The sequence below is a fragment of the Colossoma macropomum genome, unplaced genomic scaffold, assembly GCF_904425465.1.
Source record: "Colossoma macropomum unplaced genomic scaffold, Colossoma_macropomum, whole genome shotgun sequence".
Classification (NCBI taxonomy): domain Eukaryota; kingdom Metazoa; phylum Chordata; class Actinopteri; order Characiformes; family Serrasalmidae; genus Colossoma; species Colossoma macropomum.
The window spans coordinates 4,555,845-4,574,626 of NW_023494802.1; the positions used below are offsets into that span (position 1 = coordinate 4,555,845).

Genomic DNA, 18,782 nt, shown 5'->3' on the forward strand with positions numbered 1-18,782 from the left:
TCAGCAGATAACTGGAAGAGTGACGGACGGCTCCAGTGAGCAGAGTGGGAGCGTGTGAGCAGTGGAGTGTGTATCATCTGCTGCTGCACGTGAGTGGAGACACAGATGTGGCGCACTGGGAGGATTAGAGTGGAGTGAAACCGGAAAGCACCACTGCTGTTTTGTAGCCACAGGCAGCGTATCACACCCACAGCACCAGATAGTAATGTGTAGCTGCACAGCAAAGAGAGTGTGCAGATGACCGTAGGGGTATTTGGCTCTTTGTAGGGACGAAAATGTGAAGATTTTCACATTGTATGGATATTCGATTCCATGAGGACCAATCCAAAGAAATAAAGAAAAAACACAGTTTTTATTAGAAAAATGTTAAAGAGGCCAAAGATTAGCCTTTTGCTCCTGCAGTAATTAAGAATGGAATACACAATAGTGTGTGTTTTGAGGAGGAGGCATGTTAGAGCATTAAATCAGGGTTAGGCCTTTTAATATGCTATATAGTCGTATGCAAAGGTTGGGTCAAATGAGATGTTTTGTTGATTTTCTAAGTGAAAATAAGTTAACACATCCTCTATAGAGAGCACACTTCTACACATTATAGTTTTCCAATACAAACTCAGCAAATAAATAGAAATTATGCACAGAAGTTTGCAGACAAGTGCCATATTTAAGTGTGTTCTCTGTAGAGGATGTGTTAACTTATTTTCACTTACTCTGGATTAACATGTCAGAGAATGGTCTTTCTCTTAAGGAGGTCAACAGTGGATGAAAGCCTCCCGCAGTCTTAAAAATAAAGGCTCCCAAAAGGGTTCTTTGTGCACTGCCATATAATAATCACTAAAGTAAGTGATTGTTCATTAAATAATTTATAATTCATTAAATAATGAAATATGTTGTCTGTAAGAATTAATGCCAATATGTTTACATGGATAAAACCTATTTATTTCAATCCAAAGAATTCTACTCAGTGAAAGCCAAATAAATTAAACTGAAATGTTTCAATTTTGTTCAATCAACATTGCTTTTTATGTTTGTTTGCCCTATAAAGTCTGTGTATGCGAGGGTCTGCGTGGCCTAATCAAATGAAGTTCAGGTTTGAACATCCCCAGTCAAATTACTTTGTTTTGATCTTCTAAGATGAAAAAGGAGGTTAGCATATTTTCTACAGGGAAGACACTTAAATATGACACTTTCCTGCATTTTTTATTTCACATTTTCTACTTATTTTCTAAGCTTAACCCTCTGAAACCTTCTGTTACAAAATTGAATTTAAAGCACTCTCTTTATGCCTGTGTCTGACAAAACCACTGAAACTACAACTCCCAACAGTTCACACTATAGACTGTCTCATAACATTGTGGTGGAAAAAAAGTTAAATTCTGAATTTAATAGCATGCCAAAAATAAAGTGTTTGAGCTGTATTTTTTTTTTCATTTTTTTGAACTCTTCACATTTAGTGATTTAAAAAACTACAACAAACAAATAAAAGCTATACATACACAAATTTGAGGAAATGTTTGTGAACATTGCAAAAAAGTAACCATGGGCCTAAATATTCACCACTTTCAGCATTATTGACACAATGGCACCATTTAATTATTACTATTACATATGTATGTAGGTATGGTAGGTAGGTAGGTAGGTATATAGATAGATAAATAGACAGACCGACAGACAGATCTTAACTTTATGAGGACCTATGGTTAGAATTTTCCTTAAATCCACCCCAAAAGAAAGAATTAAAAGAGTTATGGTTTTTATGTCATCAGTGCTTGGGCCTTTGAGGGTTAATATATTGGGGGAAAAAATAAAACAAAAAAGGTGCCATTACTTTTGCACAGGCAACACTTTATGTTTTATTTTATCCCCCAATATGTTAAATTCAGCAAATACACAGTAATTGTGCATTAAAATGTGCAGAAGTGTGTTCTCTGTAGAGGACATATTTTCACATAGAAAATCAACAAATGAAAGCCCTCCACGTAAAAAGCCTGTGAATTATACTGCAGTGCAAAGAATAGTGTTAAAGCGACCACATTATCACAACAACATAGTGCAGTGGTTGTCTGACATTGAGAAACCTTGTTTTTTTTAGCATTTTGTTTCCCTACATCACCACCAGAGGGTGTGATGGCTAATATTCCTGTAAGACCCAACATCATGCCTGGCATGGCATTATAAAAACAGGCATAACATACATCATGGTTGACTGAACTAGCATATTAACATACATACCACCATGTAATGTATGACCATTACATTTACTGATTTTTGTTTTCTTAAGGCCTAATTCATAGAAGAGTTTCTCAGCAATCAAAGATTGTTGAAATAAGCAATGAATGGAAATCATTCAAGAACATCAGCATTGGTAAAACATTCTGTTGAGTCATCTAATCATTGCTTGAGATTAGACGCTCGGTCTGTATGTTTAGTCTGTCTCAAGAAAATTTCTCAGGGGAAATGTTCCCACCTTATCTTTGTTTAATACTCTGTGACCTTAGAACAAAAGAAAGCATGAAAGAGATTTAGCAAAACGCTTTAGGAAAGAGATGAGTGTAGACAGATGTGTTGTTTAAAGGGCCCATATACTTGATTTTTCATGTATTATTTGCAAATTATTATTATTTCAGGTCAAAAACAGCTATAATTTATTTTTACGAGAACATTTTCTAACCTCTTAGTATCCCTTAGAATTAAACAGGGTGTTTTTGTTACTATGCCTTGAAATAAATGATCTCCATTCTGATTGGCTGCCCTCTATTCAATAATCAGTCCAGGCTGAAACACTCCTTATAACTGCAATGGGATGGCCAGGGGGTAAACTGCTGCTACTGCTTTATTTTACATAAAAAGACCATATGGATTGGGAAATGAATGGTGTGCTTTATTTAGATACTATATTTAGGTCAAAAAGGCAAGATAAACTGGGGTAGCCATGATATAAGCCCTTTAAAATCGCAGTGGTGGTGACAGTAACCAGACCTCCGAAGAGTTTAGTGGCTCTAAATGCCACATTGCAGATTTTTGCATGAAATGGTCATGAATTAGCTACCTGATGTTTGAGACCCTTTTTTCATGATGGAGAGGTACATACAGAGCATTGTGAGGCAAAAGAACACACATTTTTCAGATTTATGATTATTTTACCATCATCAACATTATCTATAAAACTCAGAAGACACGTGTAGGTTCACTGGTGGTTTTGGATAGTAAATAAAATGTCTATATTTGTGTTGTAGACATTGTGACCCCTGGTTCCCATCACCACCACTGCAAAGAAATCTGAGTCTCTACAATGAAACATTTTACATCAAACCACTCGATGTAACCATGTTTACATCTCAATAACTGAAATATGGAAACAATTTGAAAAACTAATGGAATTTCCCTTTATACACATTAAATATACCACAGCTTATTGATTAGGCATGAGTCATTGCACTGATGTTGCTTTAATTATGGTCGCATCAACTGTTTTAATACAGCATCACTGTTGCAACAAAACCTTCTACTGTTATTTTAGATGCGCTAGCCTTATAGGAGTATCAGAGATGTGAGATTCTGAGTGGACTAAATTTCTCCAACCCCTCAATAAGTATATATTTTTATATACTGTTATTAAACTGTTTCTAAGTAAAGTTTAACTATAAACACCCAAAAATATTAACAGTGCTAAAAATGAACATTAGCTACGAGCATCTGTAAAATGAGACACACATACAAAAAGATAATGCATACATTTTGAGTAAACATTCAGAAAAAGGCTATTATCATTTACTCATATTAATGATGGGAACACAGAGGTCTCCCCGAGGACAAAGAGCCTGATTTTTCCCTTCTGCCACCGACACTCTGAATGACAGCCATTGCATCCCTGTAGTCCCAGTTGAGTGCACTGCCAAAGCAAAGGCTGAACACATGTGACACACTGTGACACGTTTGATAGGCTGGTGGTTCCTTAGCAACCAGGCAGAGAGACATCTTGACATGTGTCCATGTTCTGGAAAACCTCTGGCCATGATTAAGGCTATACTCACTAGATCAGTAAATTAATACATAAATAAATATAAAAATACATGAATGACTGAATAACTAAATAAAAAATGATACCGTCAAGTAGGGGTTGGCGATGTAGCAAAAATATAACATCACAATACTTGAAGACATCTTAACAATATACAATATGTATCACCATATTTAGTATTACTGAGGTTTGCAGAAAAAGTTTTTGACACTATATGACAAAACGCACCTGCACAGCAGTAGCGCCACGATAAACAAGTCTACAAAAACCTGTATAATGGGCTGACATCCAATCAGCTCCTGTTACTATGCAGTTACTGTTCTCTAGTTATTGATATTTACAGGTTCACTATTATTGGTCTAAATATGCAGCTGTTCAGTGTCCCAGCACTGTCAGTACCTGTGATATATTAAGAAAGGGCCAATACCCAACATTTTTCTTGTATTTTATTTTCCCCAGAAGTCGAATCACAATGTTTCTGCTTGTTTATGTACCAAAAATAGTTATAATTCATTATGACACAACCATTTCACAACCGCTCTTTATCATTTAGGATTAAACAGGCTGTTTTTGTTAGTGTCCCTTTAAAATTCATATAATAATAAAAATAATAATTTTTATTTATATAGCATTTTTTCTGCTGGTGGCAGCTCAAAGTCCATTACAGACAGGAGATAAAGCTTAACAGTAATACAGAAATTATAAGTATTAATTAGAGTCATATAAGAAAATTACACAGATCAAATTAAAGATAAATACCAAGAGACATGGAGTTTTAAGCAAATGCTAAGTTGAAGAGATACATTTTTAGATGCCTCTTAAAAGTGAGCCTAACAAAAGGTGGAATTGAGTTCCACAGTTTAGAAGCATAACTGAATGAGTCTCTCCATGTTTTGTTTATTTTACAGAAGGTATTTGTAGAAGGCCAGTATCTGCAGATCTAAGATCACGTGCTGGAACATAAACTGATGCTAGGTTGCTAGGTCATTTAGAGCTAGTAGCAGTACTTTAAAATCTATCATGTAAATGTATTTTTTTTTCCATGATATCACAGAAACAACAAATTCAAAATGAGCCATTTTAGCAGCTCAATCTGCATATGTATCGTATAGACGGGAGTGAAAAATACATTTCATTTAGAAATTTTAACAAACTTTACAAACTAGATCTAACTGCATGAATTCATTATAAGAACAGTATGTTTAATTAGATTTAGTGCAGCACAATACGTGAAACACTGAACAAAAATCATTGTATTCAGTGTTTTAGGGATGCAGAATGTTACTGGAATCATATCAGTATCTGAAAAACTACTTAACAATAAAATACAGGCATTGGACAGATATTTAGATTTGACCAATATTAAAACCTACAGAAATAAATGTTTCTCTGTAATGCTAATCTAGACGGATCTAGTTCCAGTTTCTACTTTTTATAAATGTTTTGTAAGGGCATCTGTATCAGCACTGGGAGATGTGCATTAAAAATAAGAGTTTCCATATCAGTGCATCCCTTTTTTGTCTGTTCCAATTAACCCTCAGACAATACAATATCGTGATGTGTTTCATATGCAGAGAAAATATCTTAAAGTACCTTCATATTTGTGCCATAACTCTTACAGCATTTTGACCCATGATCAAATCGTTTCTTTGATCTACATCATGTGTCATATTTTTAACACAAACATTAAAAGATGCAGCACAGACTTTATAATATTTTCCATATATTTTTATTTCACATTGAAATGGTTCACACAACATTCAAGAGTACTTTAATGCATCATTATTATTTGTAGTGGGCAAATTTGCTGTGCGTTTCCATATTGTATCAGATAAGAGTAGCATTATACTAAATATCTTTTATTTCATATAAACCAAATACCTTTTATACTTTCCAGAATGCAAGTTATGAAGCTACGTAAACAAATGAAAATTCACAGTAATACAGAGTTTTACTCAAAAACTTGGAAAACTCAAAAAGCTTGTTCTGCTTCCCTTTGAAAAGAACATCACGATAAGTACCAGAACGTAAAGTCCGACTAAGCATTGGTGCACAGCAGCAAACGACAGACTGGGTTCATTCACATAATGCTGACTTCAAACAGATCTTCATATTATTATTTCCTACCAACGTTTAGTGCATACGACTTGTACCCAAATGCGCTCGGTAATTCTTCCCAGTAAACCCCGTAACTACTTCCCTGTGTATAGCTTATAGTCAACAAACATCTGTCAATTCTCCACAAAAGCACATATGCCACAAATAAATAAGATTTCATCTAGTGAATAACAGCAATATGTTCATCTAGTCATATGTACAATTATTCAAATTGCTCCACGTGAACGGAGTGTTCATTATGCGTTTAATCAACACAAAACATAAAGTTTTCAGACAAATATCTAACAAATAAAATCTTTCTCATTTGTTAGGCAGACACTGAGTGTTTAGTGCACAAAATGACACCAATGAAAATAAATCCCTTTGCTTATGCTGACAACGTTGATCCCTTTCTTCAGTTCCACAGTTAATGTATCTTAAGTGTCTTGAAAGCACACAACCAATAACACAAAGGAGCATCAGACTGTTCCCAATGATAACTGCTGACCTCTAGTGGTAGCACCCCAACTAGAGCACTGTCTTGTAGTGCACATGCAATGAACAGTTAATTGTTGTTCCTGCACATGATCATTAGTTAAAAGGCCAATATCCTTCATTTTTCTCCCCCCCCACCCCAGATATCAATTTATGACAGTTACGTCAGTTTATGTACCAAAAGCAGATTCATTTTTACACAACCATTTCCCAACCTCTCTTTATCTTTTTAGAATTAATTCGGAATTTATTTAGAATTTGTTTCATTATTGTCCCTTTAATAGTAAAATATGTAAATGTAAATGTGTAAAATCTTTTTGATTGGCTGCCCTGTGCCCTATGTCTTATTACAAAAAGCAGCCTGGGGTGAATTCTCTTTAGCATGAACAGATGGGGCTATGCTGTTACAGGCTAAACATATGCAAGTTGCAGATACACAGTTAAATGCAAACATTTAAACACCCCCAGCCAAAGTAGTGAAAAGTTAACACACCTACGGTGTAGAGAGTTAAATGTGCTACTTTTTCCAAATTTTAGTGTGCAATTTCTATTTACTTGCTGAGTTTCACATAATGGAAAAAAAACAGAATATAAAATGTACCATAACACAACTGTGTTCTCTTTAGAGGAAGCATTGACTTATTTTCACTTAGAAAAGCAGTAAAACAAAACAGTAATTTGACTGTGGGTGCTTACATTTTCAACAGAACTGTACATGCATGTAGCAGTTGTATGTAAATTTGTTGTTTTTTTGTGACATCATAAAACCAATTAATTCAAAACAGGCTATGTTTGCAGCTGATTTTCCAAAGATGGTCTGTATTGACTGGGGAATGAATGGTACGTTTTGAAACTCTGACAGTGTTGGGTACTCTGACGTAATGCACCAAAAGCAAAAGAAGCTTCTCCACGATATGGGCCCTTTAATAATAAGGTCCTTCACAAACAGATTCAAGTGCATTAGAACACAAAAACACAAAGCTGTGCACTACAAGTATTGATTTGTTCTTAGCTACTTAGCTTCGTTTAATTTAATTTATAGGATTCAAGTGTAATACACAAACTCAAACTCACTCAATGACTACAATTTTGAATTTTCCTCATTCAGGAATGCAAATAAAGAAAAAAATGAAGCTGAATGGAAAAAAATGAAAGAAATAAATCTCTTGCTTGTACATTTGACTTTAGGATAAACATATATCCTTCGAGTGATGTAAACATTTATACCAGTAACACAATCAAAATGCAGAGAAGAAAATTAAAGTAATAAATACACAAACAACAACAACAACAACACAAAAACAAACAGGTGTTTGTACCTGGATGAGTGGAATGGGGAGACTTCTATTCATTCTTATGATGAAGTACCATGCAGACACACTTGGTCAAAGACCACACGGTCATCGATGAAGGTGACCCTGGAAAAACAGCATATGGGAATGTGGGAGGGTTTTAGGATGAAACGTTGATTATTTTCCTCATCACTCCGTCTGGGGGACGGAGATGGCAGGGCCTTTGGGGTCATCGAAGCGGTCCATGGTGTGCAGCTGCATGATCATGTGCAGACCATAGGTCAGCACCAGTACCATCAGCAGGGATGTGAGCAGCCCCATCCAGATGCCTGGAGTGAAGAAGCCTGCACAGTCACTCGCATATGAGAAGTCCTTCCCTGTCACATTAAAGCCTTGGATCTATGGATAACAAAAAGAGAACATGAAAATCAACAAATGATACACAGACAAGCTGCGATTCCCTACAATATACTCTACGGTGATGTTCACATCTGGCATTAATATATTAATATGTTATAAATTACAAATGATACTAATATAATAATTAAAATAATAATAATACTACTACTAATAATAATAATAGATTTATTAATAGAGCGCTTTAGATATTGGTGGCAGCCCAAAGTGCTTTTTTATTATTTATTATGTTATAAAGTTTAACAGCAATAGAAGAAATTAAAGTTGAGATATTTTTTTCTATTACAGATACTGTGTGGCAACTGCTATTTAGAGCTTTAAAAACTTTAGTAAAAGAACTTTAAAATCTATCCTGAAACATACAGGCTCCTAGTTCAGTTCTTTCAAAACAGGCTGATGTGAGCTTATTTGTTGCTGTTGTTAGTATGAGTTGTAGAGTATGAGAGTATGGACTGATTTCTTACGAAGCCCAGTAAAAAGCTTTACAGTAATCAATTCTATTTGTAAGTTTCTCTGCGTCACTTTGAAATAGAAAAGGCTGAACTTCAGCAATATTTTTCAAATGATACAAAGTTATTCCCAGGTAATGTACTTCATGTTTGGTATATGATGTAAAAGAACCTAGCTTTTCATAAAACTGCATTCTCTGAAATTCATTACTAAGTATGAGTATTTCAGTTTTTTCTTGATTTAAATGTAGGAAATTTTGTGACATGCACATGAGAGTTATCTGACACACAACTGGTAATTCTGTTACAGTCTTGATTTTCAGAAGAAATGGAAATGTATACCTGCATGTGATCAGCAAAGCTATGAAAATTACTATCACGTTTCCTTATCATATGAACACAAACAAAGCCTTTTACACCTGGCATTTCCCTGGGTCTCAACTGCATCTCCAGTGACCACTTACAATCAGTGCAAACCAGTTTCGCTGCGTTTGCTGTCAGACAAAAACGTGCCGCAAGTCCTTGTTAGTGTAAATGTATAAAGGTTTAGAGAGCATGGATTGCTTACAAGAAAACGGGAGAGCGAACAAAGAAAGAAGGTAGGCTGCTGTTTTTGTCACTGTTTTGCGATAATGCAGCTGAATAAGGTGGTCCTTCACTGCTGTTGGAGACACTTTGCTGTTCATACTACAAATGTTGTGGTCATAGGCTTCACTGACCACCTTTCAAGGTAGTCTGAGTAACTGGATCACAATACGTTTCCAAAACACATTGGACACATCTATGATACTTGATTGACTAGTGTGTCTAGCTGAAAATGTACCTGGAAGTCATCAAAGGAGATCCTCCATTCATTTGCATTGTCCTTGGCTGAGTGAGGGGTGAGCTGGGGGTAGCGGAAGCTGGTGACAGACTCGCACCGGTACGAGTACTCAACAGGGGCGTAGACGCTGAGGCTGGCGTTAAAGGAAGCCTTTTTGCCGTCGTACTCCAGCTGCACCCGGTCCATGGTGAACCAGCGGCGGGCTGACACCTTGTAGTGCCGCTGACTCATGACAAAGCTGCAGAGACAGCAGAGCTACAACATGCTGCTGGGAGTGCGTACAGTAGATTGAGATTTATTTTGAAGATTTTAAATCATTACTTACATGAGTTTGAAAGAGCGATAGCTCAAGACATTCTCATAGTTCAGGACCAGCCTGGAAAAATAAAAGAACAAAACACATATTTGGACTGAGATTGAGGGTTTCGGTGTGGGAAAAGATCTTCATAAAGCAACATCATCTTGAAAGCTGACAGAAACATTTACTACTTTAAGTTTTCCCTTTTCTGTCCATACACTTCCATTAGAAGTTTGTAATCATTTTTCAGATGTTTGAACCCATGTTCAAAATAATACAAAACATTTAAAATTATTTATAACAAAGAAATGTATAAAATGAGATTCAAAGAACATCAAGAAACTAAATCTAATCTAAAAACTTGTTTCTAAAATTTAAGATATATTGAATAAAAAAATAAAATATCATTTTGATATTTATTTTACAACACTGAACTGAAGGTGGGACTGGTGGACACACAGGCCCAGTTAGCAGGCTGATATGCTAAAGGCTAAAAACACAAGATTAAACGCCATCATTACCCCACGAGATCAAGGGGTTCTTCCATATGTCTCTCTAATGTTTGCTTCCTCAATTACAACTTGGACTAACTCAGACTGTGACTGACTACTGAAAAAAGCATGACTCAGCTGTTGAAATAAGTTGCTAAACTTAATGTATTTTACACTGCTTGTATGTTGCGTAAACTGCTGTATGTGTGACAACTCATGGGAACCAATAGCTTAGGGAGAATTCCAAACAGTATAAGACCCACTACTACTGCCTTTGTTCATTGTTTATAAAATAACAATGAACTTTTAGGTGATTCCAAAGTTTTGAATACTGGTGTACTTGCTCATTTCAACCTACCTGGAATGGGTCTCGTTACAGTAGGAGCCTTCCAGTTTAGGAGAGACCCCTTCTCCGAAGGTTTTGGGAGCGAGGTCGTGCCTCTCCCACTTGCCCGAGCGCAACTGGCTCACTGTCAGGTTATCAGCCCACATCAGGATACAAGTGGAGCCGCGCTCCTTAAACTCCACAGGAGGATACGGAGCAGGAGGGCCACCCCGCCGAGACTGCAGCAGGGAGCGCGCCCCCACAGAACGCACTGCCAGAGATGGCTCCTCAATCACCTGCCACAAAGCAGGAGGGAAGTATGGGTTACTTTAGCATAATACCTGTCGCAACAAAAACTTTTACATCATTTTTGTTGAAATCCAAGGCTTTGTTAAAATGGTGACGATATTTTCTAGCAATTCTCTGCCTTAAACTTTTCCCTTCAAAGAAGCTAAGAAAGCCCATTTTGAATTGTAAAAAAAACATGAGATCATTTTGCATAAAATTAGAGTAGCTTCAATTAGATTGGAGTTTGCTAGAGGTGTAACAATTTACAAAAATCGTAACTCCTATATATTCAATACAAAATACTGTCTCAATTCAATATGTTTATCAATACAGTAAAAATAAGAAGTGGCTGAAAATGTGACCTACATTAATATGTCAATGTTTCCATTTTCAACTGATTAGAGAATTAACGTTATAAAAATACAATATTCAAAACAAAATCTTCAAAACAAAAAGTACAAAATAAGTATTAAAATCTGTGCTTTAAAGTATCCCAATCTAAAGCTCCAGCCACAGGCTAATACATTAGCCCTAAACTTACAATACCACAATATAATTTAATACATTACATATATCCTTTGTTTATTGATCCCAGGTGTTTTCACAATTACAAGGACACTACAGTAAGGGATACTAAATACCACTAATGATCCAGCTTTGTATTATGTTTCCAACTCAGTCACTTAAAACATTGTTCATTGTACGTATACTTGAGTGTAAACATGCTACTGCTTACCCGTGATGGCCGAAGAGCTGTGTACACGGCGGTGTAAGGGACAGACTGCCCTTTCATGATATTCAACACCTGACCAATCACCTCATCTGAAACACATTAAAAAAAAACAAAAACAAACATTACACATCATTTTTTTCTGTGTGGAAAAACTGTATATTCTAATTTGTCAAATGAACCAAATATGGAAATGTTGTCATCTGAGTATTACAAGCCTCTCAAATAAGGTATGGGAGACATTTAGTTTTTTTTTGGAAAATCTTTCATAAGTAGAACACAACACTGTATATCACACTCACCATTACCGCTGAGCACCTCTTTTGCAGACATCATATCAGCCCTATCAGAGAGAGAGAGAGAGAGAGAGAAAGAGAGTCAGTTTAGCACCAAAACAACTGACTTGCCATCAGAAACAGTTCTGACAACAAACTGTTTTACTGACTAATGATTTTGTTACACCAAAGGCAGCTTTTGTTCAGATATATAGAGGTCATACACAGACCATTCTTTTTTGTCTCCTGGTGTACAGTTAGAGATTTGTATTATCCTATAGCACTTAATCTGTGGTCACAGAGCTGCTCTTAGCTGGATGTTTTTTGTAGATATCGTCTCTGCTGTGCTGAAAATGGTCTACCACCCAAATAATAGCTTGTCAACAGCAGTCCTTCGTAAGAAACTAACCATAATGAATGAGTTACAAAGGGGCTAATAAACTGTGCAGAACACAGTTTGTTATTGTACACCTATATAGTGGACCCATTAGGGTGGAGATTTAAAGTGGCCAGTAAATCTAAAGTAAGGGTTCCTTATAAACTGGAAACTGAATTTAATTCATAGTTTTCTGGTTTGGATGAAGGCTTCAACATGTAGTTATAAAAAGAAACATGTTATGACTGTAAAAGACTGTAGAAGAATCTTCCTGATTTTAGTTAGTTCTCTAAACTGATACATATCAAGGCCTCTTACTTGATCATGCTCCATTAATGAAACATACACAAAAATTGGTGTAAAACTGCCGTTCTCATCAGTGTGATGGCAGCTGAGCGAGTGCTGGACACTGACCCGGAGCTGTAGGGAAGGCGGAAAATGAGCAAGGCGGGTAGAGAAGCGTTCAGCCGCAGCTGGGCGAGCGTCTCTGGGTCCATGTAGAGCGGAGCCGTGTCCAGCTGCTCCTGGATGAGCGCAGGAAGTGCAGCACTGGCCGAGGAGGACACAGACGGCAACAGCAGAGAGGAGGACAACTGCAGAGCTGCCTGGTAACAGAACAGACATAGTCTGAAAAGAACCAGAGCAGCTATAGTACACTCAAAAACTAGTCTGGATACTGGGCCTTCTTTGATTTCAATGGGTCAATAATAATAATAATAATAATAATAATAATAATAAATAATAAAATTTAGGGATGTAAAATTTAAGGTTGTAAAGGATGTGTTAACTTATTTTAATAAAAAAAACAAAAAAAAACACAATACATGAAAAAAACAATACATGTAAACTGACCCAGGGGTAATCAAACTTTTGTATACAACTGTATAGAGTGTGTATTTTAGTGTTATGTAACTAAGTAATTAAAGAAAGGAGCCAAGACTGTGGTGTCATAAACTGTACACCTGTGCAAATACACAAACCTTGTGATCGCACTTATGTCATAGGCTACACATCAGAACAAATGCAAGCAGAAGTATGTATGGATAAAAAAAGACAAAGTTAAGTAGGCAATGTGGATTGTGTTGGAGATGCCTCCCCTTACCTCCAGGTTAGGAAAGGCACTGTCCTGTTTGTTCCCAAAAACACCAGCATACATGGTGAAATCATCGACACTTAGCTAAGTGGAGAGAGAGAGAGAGAGAGAGAGAGAGAGAGAGAGAGAGAGAGAGAGAGAGAGAGAGAGAGAGAGAGAGAGAGAGAGAGAGATCATTCAGTTAACCCTGTTTATCACAGCTGAACACCTCATAAATACATGGTGATTTAAGATCCATCGAGCATATCAAGCTTAGAGTCCTTCACTTCAGAAATCTAACTTTCTATAGACAGTCTAAAATTGCATGTTTATAAACAGTAGAAGTGCTGGTGATCATTTAATATTTGTTTCAAGTGTAGTTCACTTTTTAGTGTTAAATAACATGCACAATAAAACCTCACTATGAAACCAGTGGCAAAATTGTAGTACAGTTTTTTTTTGAACAAATATTTTAAGATTAAAAATCATAATCATTTTGGCCAGCGATACCATGATAGACATTTTTTATGCCCTTACATCCTTATTACTATGCATGAGATGGATTAGGAGTGTGAAATTTAGCACCTCTCCAGTTGCACCCAAGTGATACAATCCTCAAGACTATGAATGTACTGTCTTAAATTCCTGCACAGTTTTAACTGGAGGTAAATTTAACAAACGAGATGCTAACAGCCCAACCCAAAGGTGTGAGGTGGTAGTAAAGCTGACCTTGTCCTGAAGGAAGAGCAGCACGTTATGAGGCGCAGAGCTGAGCGCTGTACTCAGGTAGGACTGCAGCTGGTTGCTGGACATGATGTGACCTGCGACTGGGTCATTCTGAGGGGCCAGTGGAAACCTGGAGAGGAAAGCATTCACCATATTCTTCACATATCTAAACTATTCATTAATAAAAGTGGGAAAGCATTAAAAGGGCGTAAAGTTAAGGACAAATGCTCTCTAATATGGGAGGCAAATCCAGCCAAAAAAGAAATTAAAATTAAAACAATAAAATGTAAATGCAAACCTCTTTTTGCCATTTCTTTTTCCAAACATCTGTGCAAATATCCTGCCAAAATTGAAAATGAAATGAAATACCTATTTGCAATTTCATTTTTCACATGAGCACGAGCCATTTGTGACAAAAATAAAAATAAATGTAAAACAGCTGTGTGTCATTTCATTTTAGTCGTTATTCTGGTTTTTCATGGCCAAATCTAAAATGAAAAAGCTAATAGAAAAAAGAAAATCCAAGCTTCACTTTAGCTTTGGCTTTTCTTCATGAAATGCAGAATACGTGTCAAAACTAAAATCAAAATGCAATGTTCACGTTCTTATTTCTTTATCATGGCAATCGGCTGCATATCTGATAAAATGAAAATGAAAATGCAGAATGGATAAATCAACAGCAAAGTGACAGTTTGTGATTCAGTTTTTGGCGTCGACACGCTTTAGGTGTCACAATGAAAAGGCAAATGCAAACGAACATCAGCGCCACCTGCTGGAGATTTACTTTACATTTTCCACTTTTCGTTTTTGTTTTCAAACTGACCAACATGCAAATATATGTTAATTAGCACTAGGCGGGGCTACGGGGTACATTTTGGGACATCCACAGACCTCCACGTCAGAACGGCATCATTCCTCAAGGTAAACGACTTCGAGTCTCGAGAAAAACCATCGTCATGACTCAGATCTGGTGAAACTGAACGTCAGCACAAACACCGTCAGACCAAACGGCCTCAGAGAAAAGGTATCAGACCAAACGCAGGCCTGGTCGAGCATATACTGGTTCGTATAACTTAGAAAACTATTATGTATCTCGTTATAAATGCCAGTATAACATTTCCAGTTTTTTCTGACGGTGTTTGTTCTGACGTTCAGTTTCACCAGGTCTGAGTCAAGACTCAACGTCGTTTACCTAAGGATGTCCTGAAATGTACCCCGTAGCCCCGCCTAGTGCTAATTAACATACATTTGCATGTTGGTCAGTTTGAAAACAAAAACGAAAAGTGGAAAAAGTGGAGTAAATCTCCAGCAGGTGGCGCTGATGTTCGTTTGCATTTGCCTTTTCATTGTGACACCTAAAGCGCGTTCGCGCCGGAAACTGAATCACAAACTGTCACTTTGCTGTTGATTTATCAGTTTTGCATTTTCATTTTCATTTTGTCAGATATGCAGCCGATTGCTGTGAAAAAGAAACAAGAACGTGAACATTGCATTTAGATTTTAGTTTTGACACGTATTCTGCATTTCATGAAGAAAAGCCAAAGTGAAGCTTGGATTTTCTTTTTTCTATTAGCTTTTTCATTTTAGACTCGGCCATGAAATACCAGAATAATGACTAAAATTAAATGACAAACAGCAGTTTTACATTTATTTTTATTTTTGTCACAAATGGCTCGTGCTCATGTGAAAAATGAAATTGCAAATGTAGGTATTTCATTTCATTTTCAATTTTGGCAGGATATTTGTGCAGATGTTTGGAAAAAGAAATGGCAAAAAGAGGTTTGCATTTACATTTTATTGTTTTAATTTTAATTTCTTTTTTGGCTGGATTTGCCTCCCATAATCTAATGCCCTCACATAGCAAATGAGCTTTTCTAATATAAAAATGAGTAACAACAACACAAAAGGAAAGTTAATAGCATAGAAACATGTTTGAACTTGTTAACTTACCACCATTTAAAACATTCAGTTTAAACTCTGAACAGTAAAGGATTTAGACAAGTGTGAACCTGAATGTGAGGTGTATGATGATACTACTACAATAGCAAGCTTAATGTCTTAAAGGAGGTTATATCAATTTTTCAAAATTTCTGCATAACTAAACAGTTAAGATAAAACAAAGTCATTCAGAGTGGTTTGGTGTGAAATGCTTCACTCTAGAGAAACGTACAGAGTCAGAACTGTTCACAGTGCTTGTAATAGAAACCAGATGTCTGAGCCGTTTAATGCCTCTAAAAGCTCCCTCACAGAAAGTTATCACATAAAATTGTTCTGAAAACTCAATAAGGGGTTTTTTCACTGTAGTTTTTGTATAGAATTTTGGTGTAAAACGTGTTAATTGTTAATTTATTTTAATCTATTTATGGTGGAGGGATACGTGAAGGGTGTTCTAAGGCTAAATAGTCCAGTTTTTCTTCAGATTAAACACTATTTCACCATCGTCAACATTACATATAAAAACTCAGAAGGCATGTGTAGGTTCACCAGTGGTTTTACATAGTAAATAACATGGCTGTATTTGTGTTGTAGACATGGTGACCCCTGGCTCACACCAAACCACTCTGAATGACATTGTTTACATCTAAACCACAAAATTATGCAGCCGTTTTGAAAAATCGGCGCAATGCCCCTCTAAATCTCTCTAGTCTCCACTGTTTTGGGTCTACATTTGTTTTTGTTTAAAATGAGGTCAGCTTAGTTAGGAGCTTCTGCCCCCTTTGCCATATCCTCATCAAGAGAGCGCTATTTACTAGCTTTTGACTGGAGTTCTTAAGTTAATTTTTACCCAGTGAGGGAAAAGGGATATACAGCCGTTTGAAAACATGTAACGTTAGCTAACTCGCATGCTGAAACAGATAGCGTTAGGTTAGCTCGCTTCATTTCCCTCACTAGCTAAATATGCGAAATAATCATAAGACTAACAAAACTAACCCATTAAAAAGCTGCTGTTGTCGCTAGCTGCCTTGCCAATTTAGAAACGTTTCGACAAAGCTGAAGTCACTTTCATATTCTCCAGCTTCTTGTCCGAATTTTCCCGTTCCACCTTAAATGGTAGCTACAGCAGTTACTGCACCATTTAAGGTGGAACTTCAGCCTCGTCCTCCCCTGCTATGTTGGACTAAAACTCACGAGTGGCGGTATTTCTATCACTACTTTAACATAAATAAAGACTGCAAATAATTATGGAAATGATTTAAAGGGCTGTGTCTAAACGACTCAGAAAATGAAGAGAAGTTAGCGGTCGCTAGCAGAGTTTAGCTTAGCTAGCGTAGGTTAACGTAACCGGATAGCTTGACCCAAACGAATACGGGGATCCTAAAATGAACCACCAATAAATATGAACAGCATTTATGTAAGGAAATAATTACCCAGAACTGGACCACATCAGCAGGGGAACGTGCTCGTTGCATCGCCCAGAAGCGAAGATGCTGAGCAAAAGGATCAAAGAAGCAGTCAAACGGCCAACAGCCATCCTCACCGCGGCCATCTTCAGCATCTTCAGCTCGGGAGCTGTCCGTGACGTGACACGTTTCATTCAGAACGGGTGATCCCTACTCCCTACGCCCTACTCACTACGAAGGTCCGCCCTCAGAGGGAACGTTCTCTCAGGTTCGGCTGCGTTCCCATCGCTGTGCTTGTTATCTGTACACTAGTAACTAGGGTACTCGTCAAAAGATACGGCGCATACGCGACGGTTAACTGGTAAATACTGACTTAACCTCGTTCGGGTCACAGACATACATATACACGTACAGATGCCGCGGTGGGTTCAACCAGGCACGTCAATGGCGCCGCCATTTTGGGGCGGTCAACATCGCTGCGGGACTGCATTCAGTACCATTATAGAGCGGCAGTTTCAAAAAGGTAGTGTCCAAAATTACACTATTTCAGCAATATTGCACTGAAAGTGGAAAGGATTATATAACAAGGAGAACGCAGCAATCCACACTCATTTTGTGTGATAGTGTAATATTTATGTGTAGATACGGCCATGTTCTTGGTGAGGCACAGATAACTTGCTGGTATAGCTTAACTGTTTTTCATCTTGTTTTATATGAGGCTTATTTCATTTAATGGCCTATACAGGGGATTCTAACTTGATGTAGTAGTTAAATTAATTTTTAACAACGATTGTTAATTCTAAGTAAGTATTGTAGGTAGCATTCCTTAATCCGTGTAAATATTCATAAGAGATTAGCACCTTATTCTTACGTGAAGCTAAAGCCAGCTTCTTGAATCGAATTTTCCCATTCCATCCCTAAATGGTGCAGCCCCAGGCACCAGAATGTAACTGCTGCAGCATTTAAGGTGGAACAGGAAAATTTGAACAAGAAGGTGGCAAATAGGCCAACTTCAGACTCAAACTTCCTACCTGGTTTGGGGGTTTATTTCATTTTTATATGCGTTAAGTTTAGAAGTGATTCACGGATTTGCTGATATGAGTAAGACAGCTCGTACCTTGAGCTGTACCAGAGCTTGCGCTAAATTCGGTTTTAAATGTTTAATGTTTTGATGTTTAATGTTTTAAGTGCAGGCTGAAAACTTTCCTGCTGCTCCAGACATCTAACCAGCACCATCACAGTTATTAAATAGAAATAAATGCTATCGAG

The 18,782-nt window shown here is 37.0% G+C and overlaps 1 protein-coding gene across 1 annotated transcript; it reads right to left on the reverse strand.

The window, feature by feature from the left end:
- Nucleotides 1-5,724: 5,724 nt before the first annotated feature.
- On the reverse strand, nucleotides 5,725-17,753 carry atp6ap1a (ATPase H+ transporting accessory protein 1a). The gene is made up of 10 exons (XM_036592041.1): nucleotides 17,541-17,753; nucleotides 14,176-14,302; nucleotides 13,477-13,551; nucleotides 12,789-12,979; nucleotides 12,026-12,066; nucleotides 11,730-11,815; nucleotides 10,739-11,001; nucleotides 9,917-9,967; nucleotides 9,592-9,829; nucleotides 5,725-8,301 (listed from the first exon to the last, which is right to left on the reverse strand). Exons 1-10 carry the CDS (start codon nucleotides 17,705-17,707, stop codon nucleotides 8,092-8,094), a joined length of 1,449 nt encoding a protein of 482 aa, XP_036447934.1. The 5' UTR covers nucleotides 17,708-17,753; the 3' UTR covers nucleotides 5,725-8,091.
- Between the last annotated feature and the right edge of the window lie 1,029 nt (nucleotides 17,754-18,782).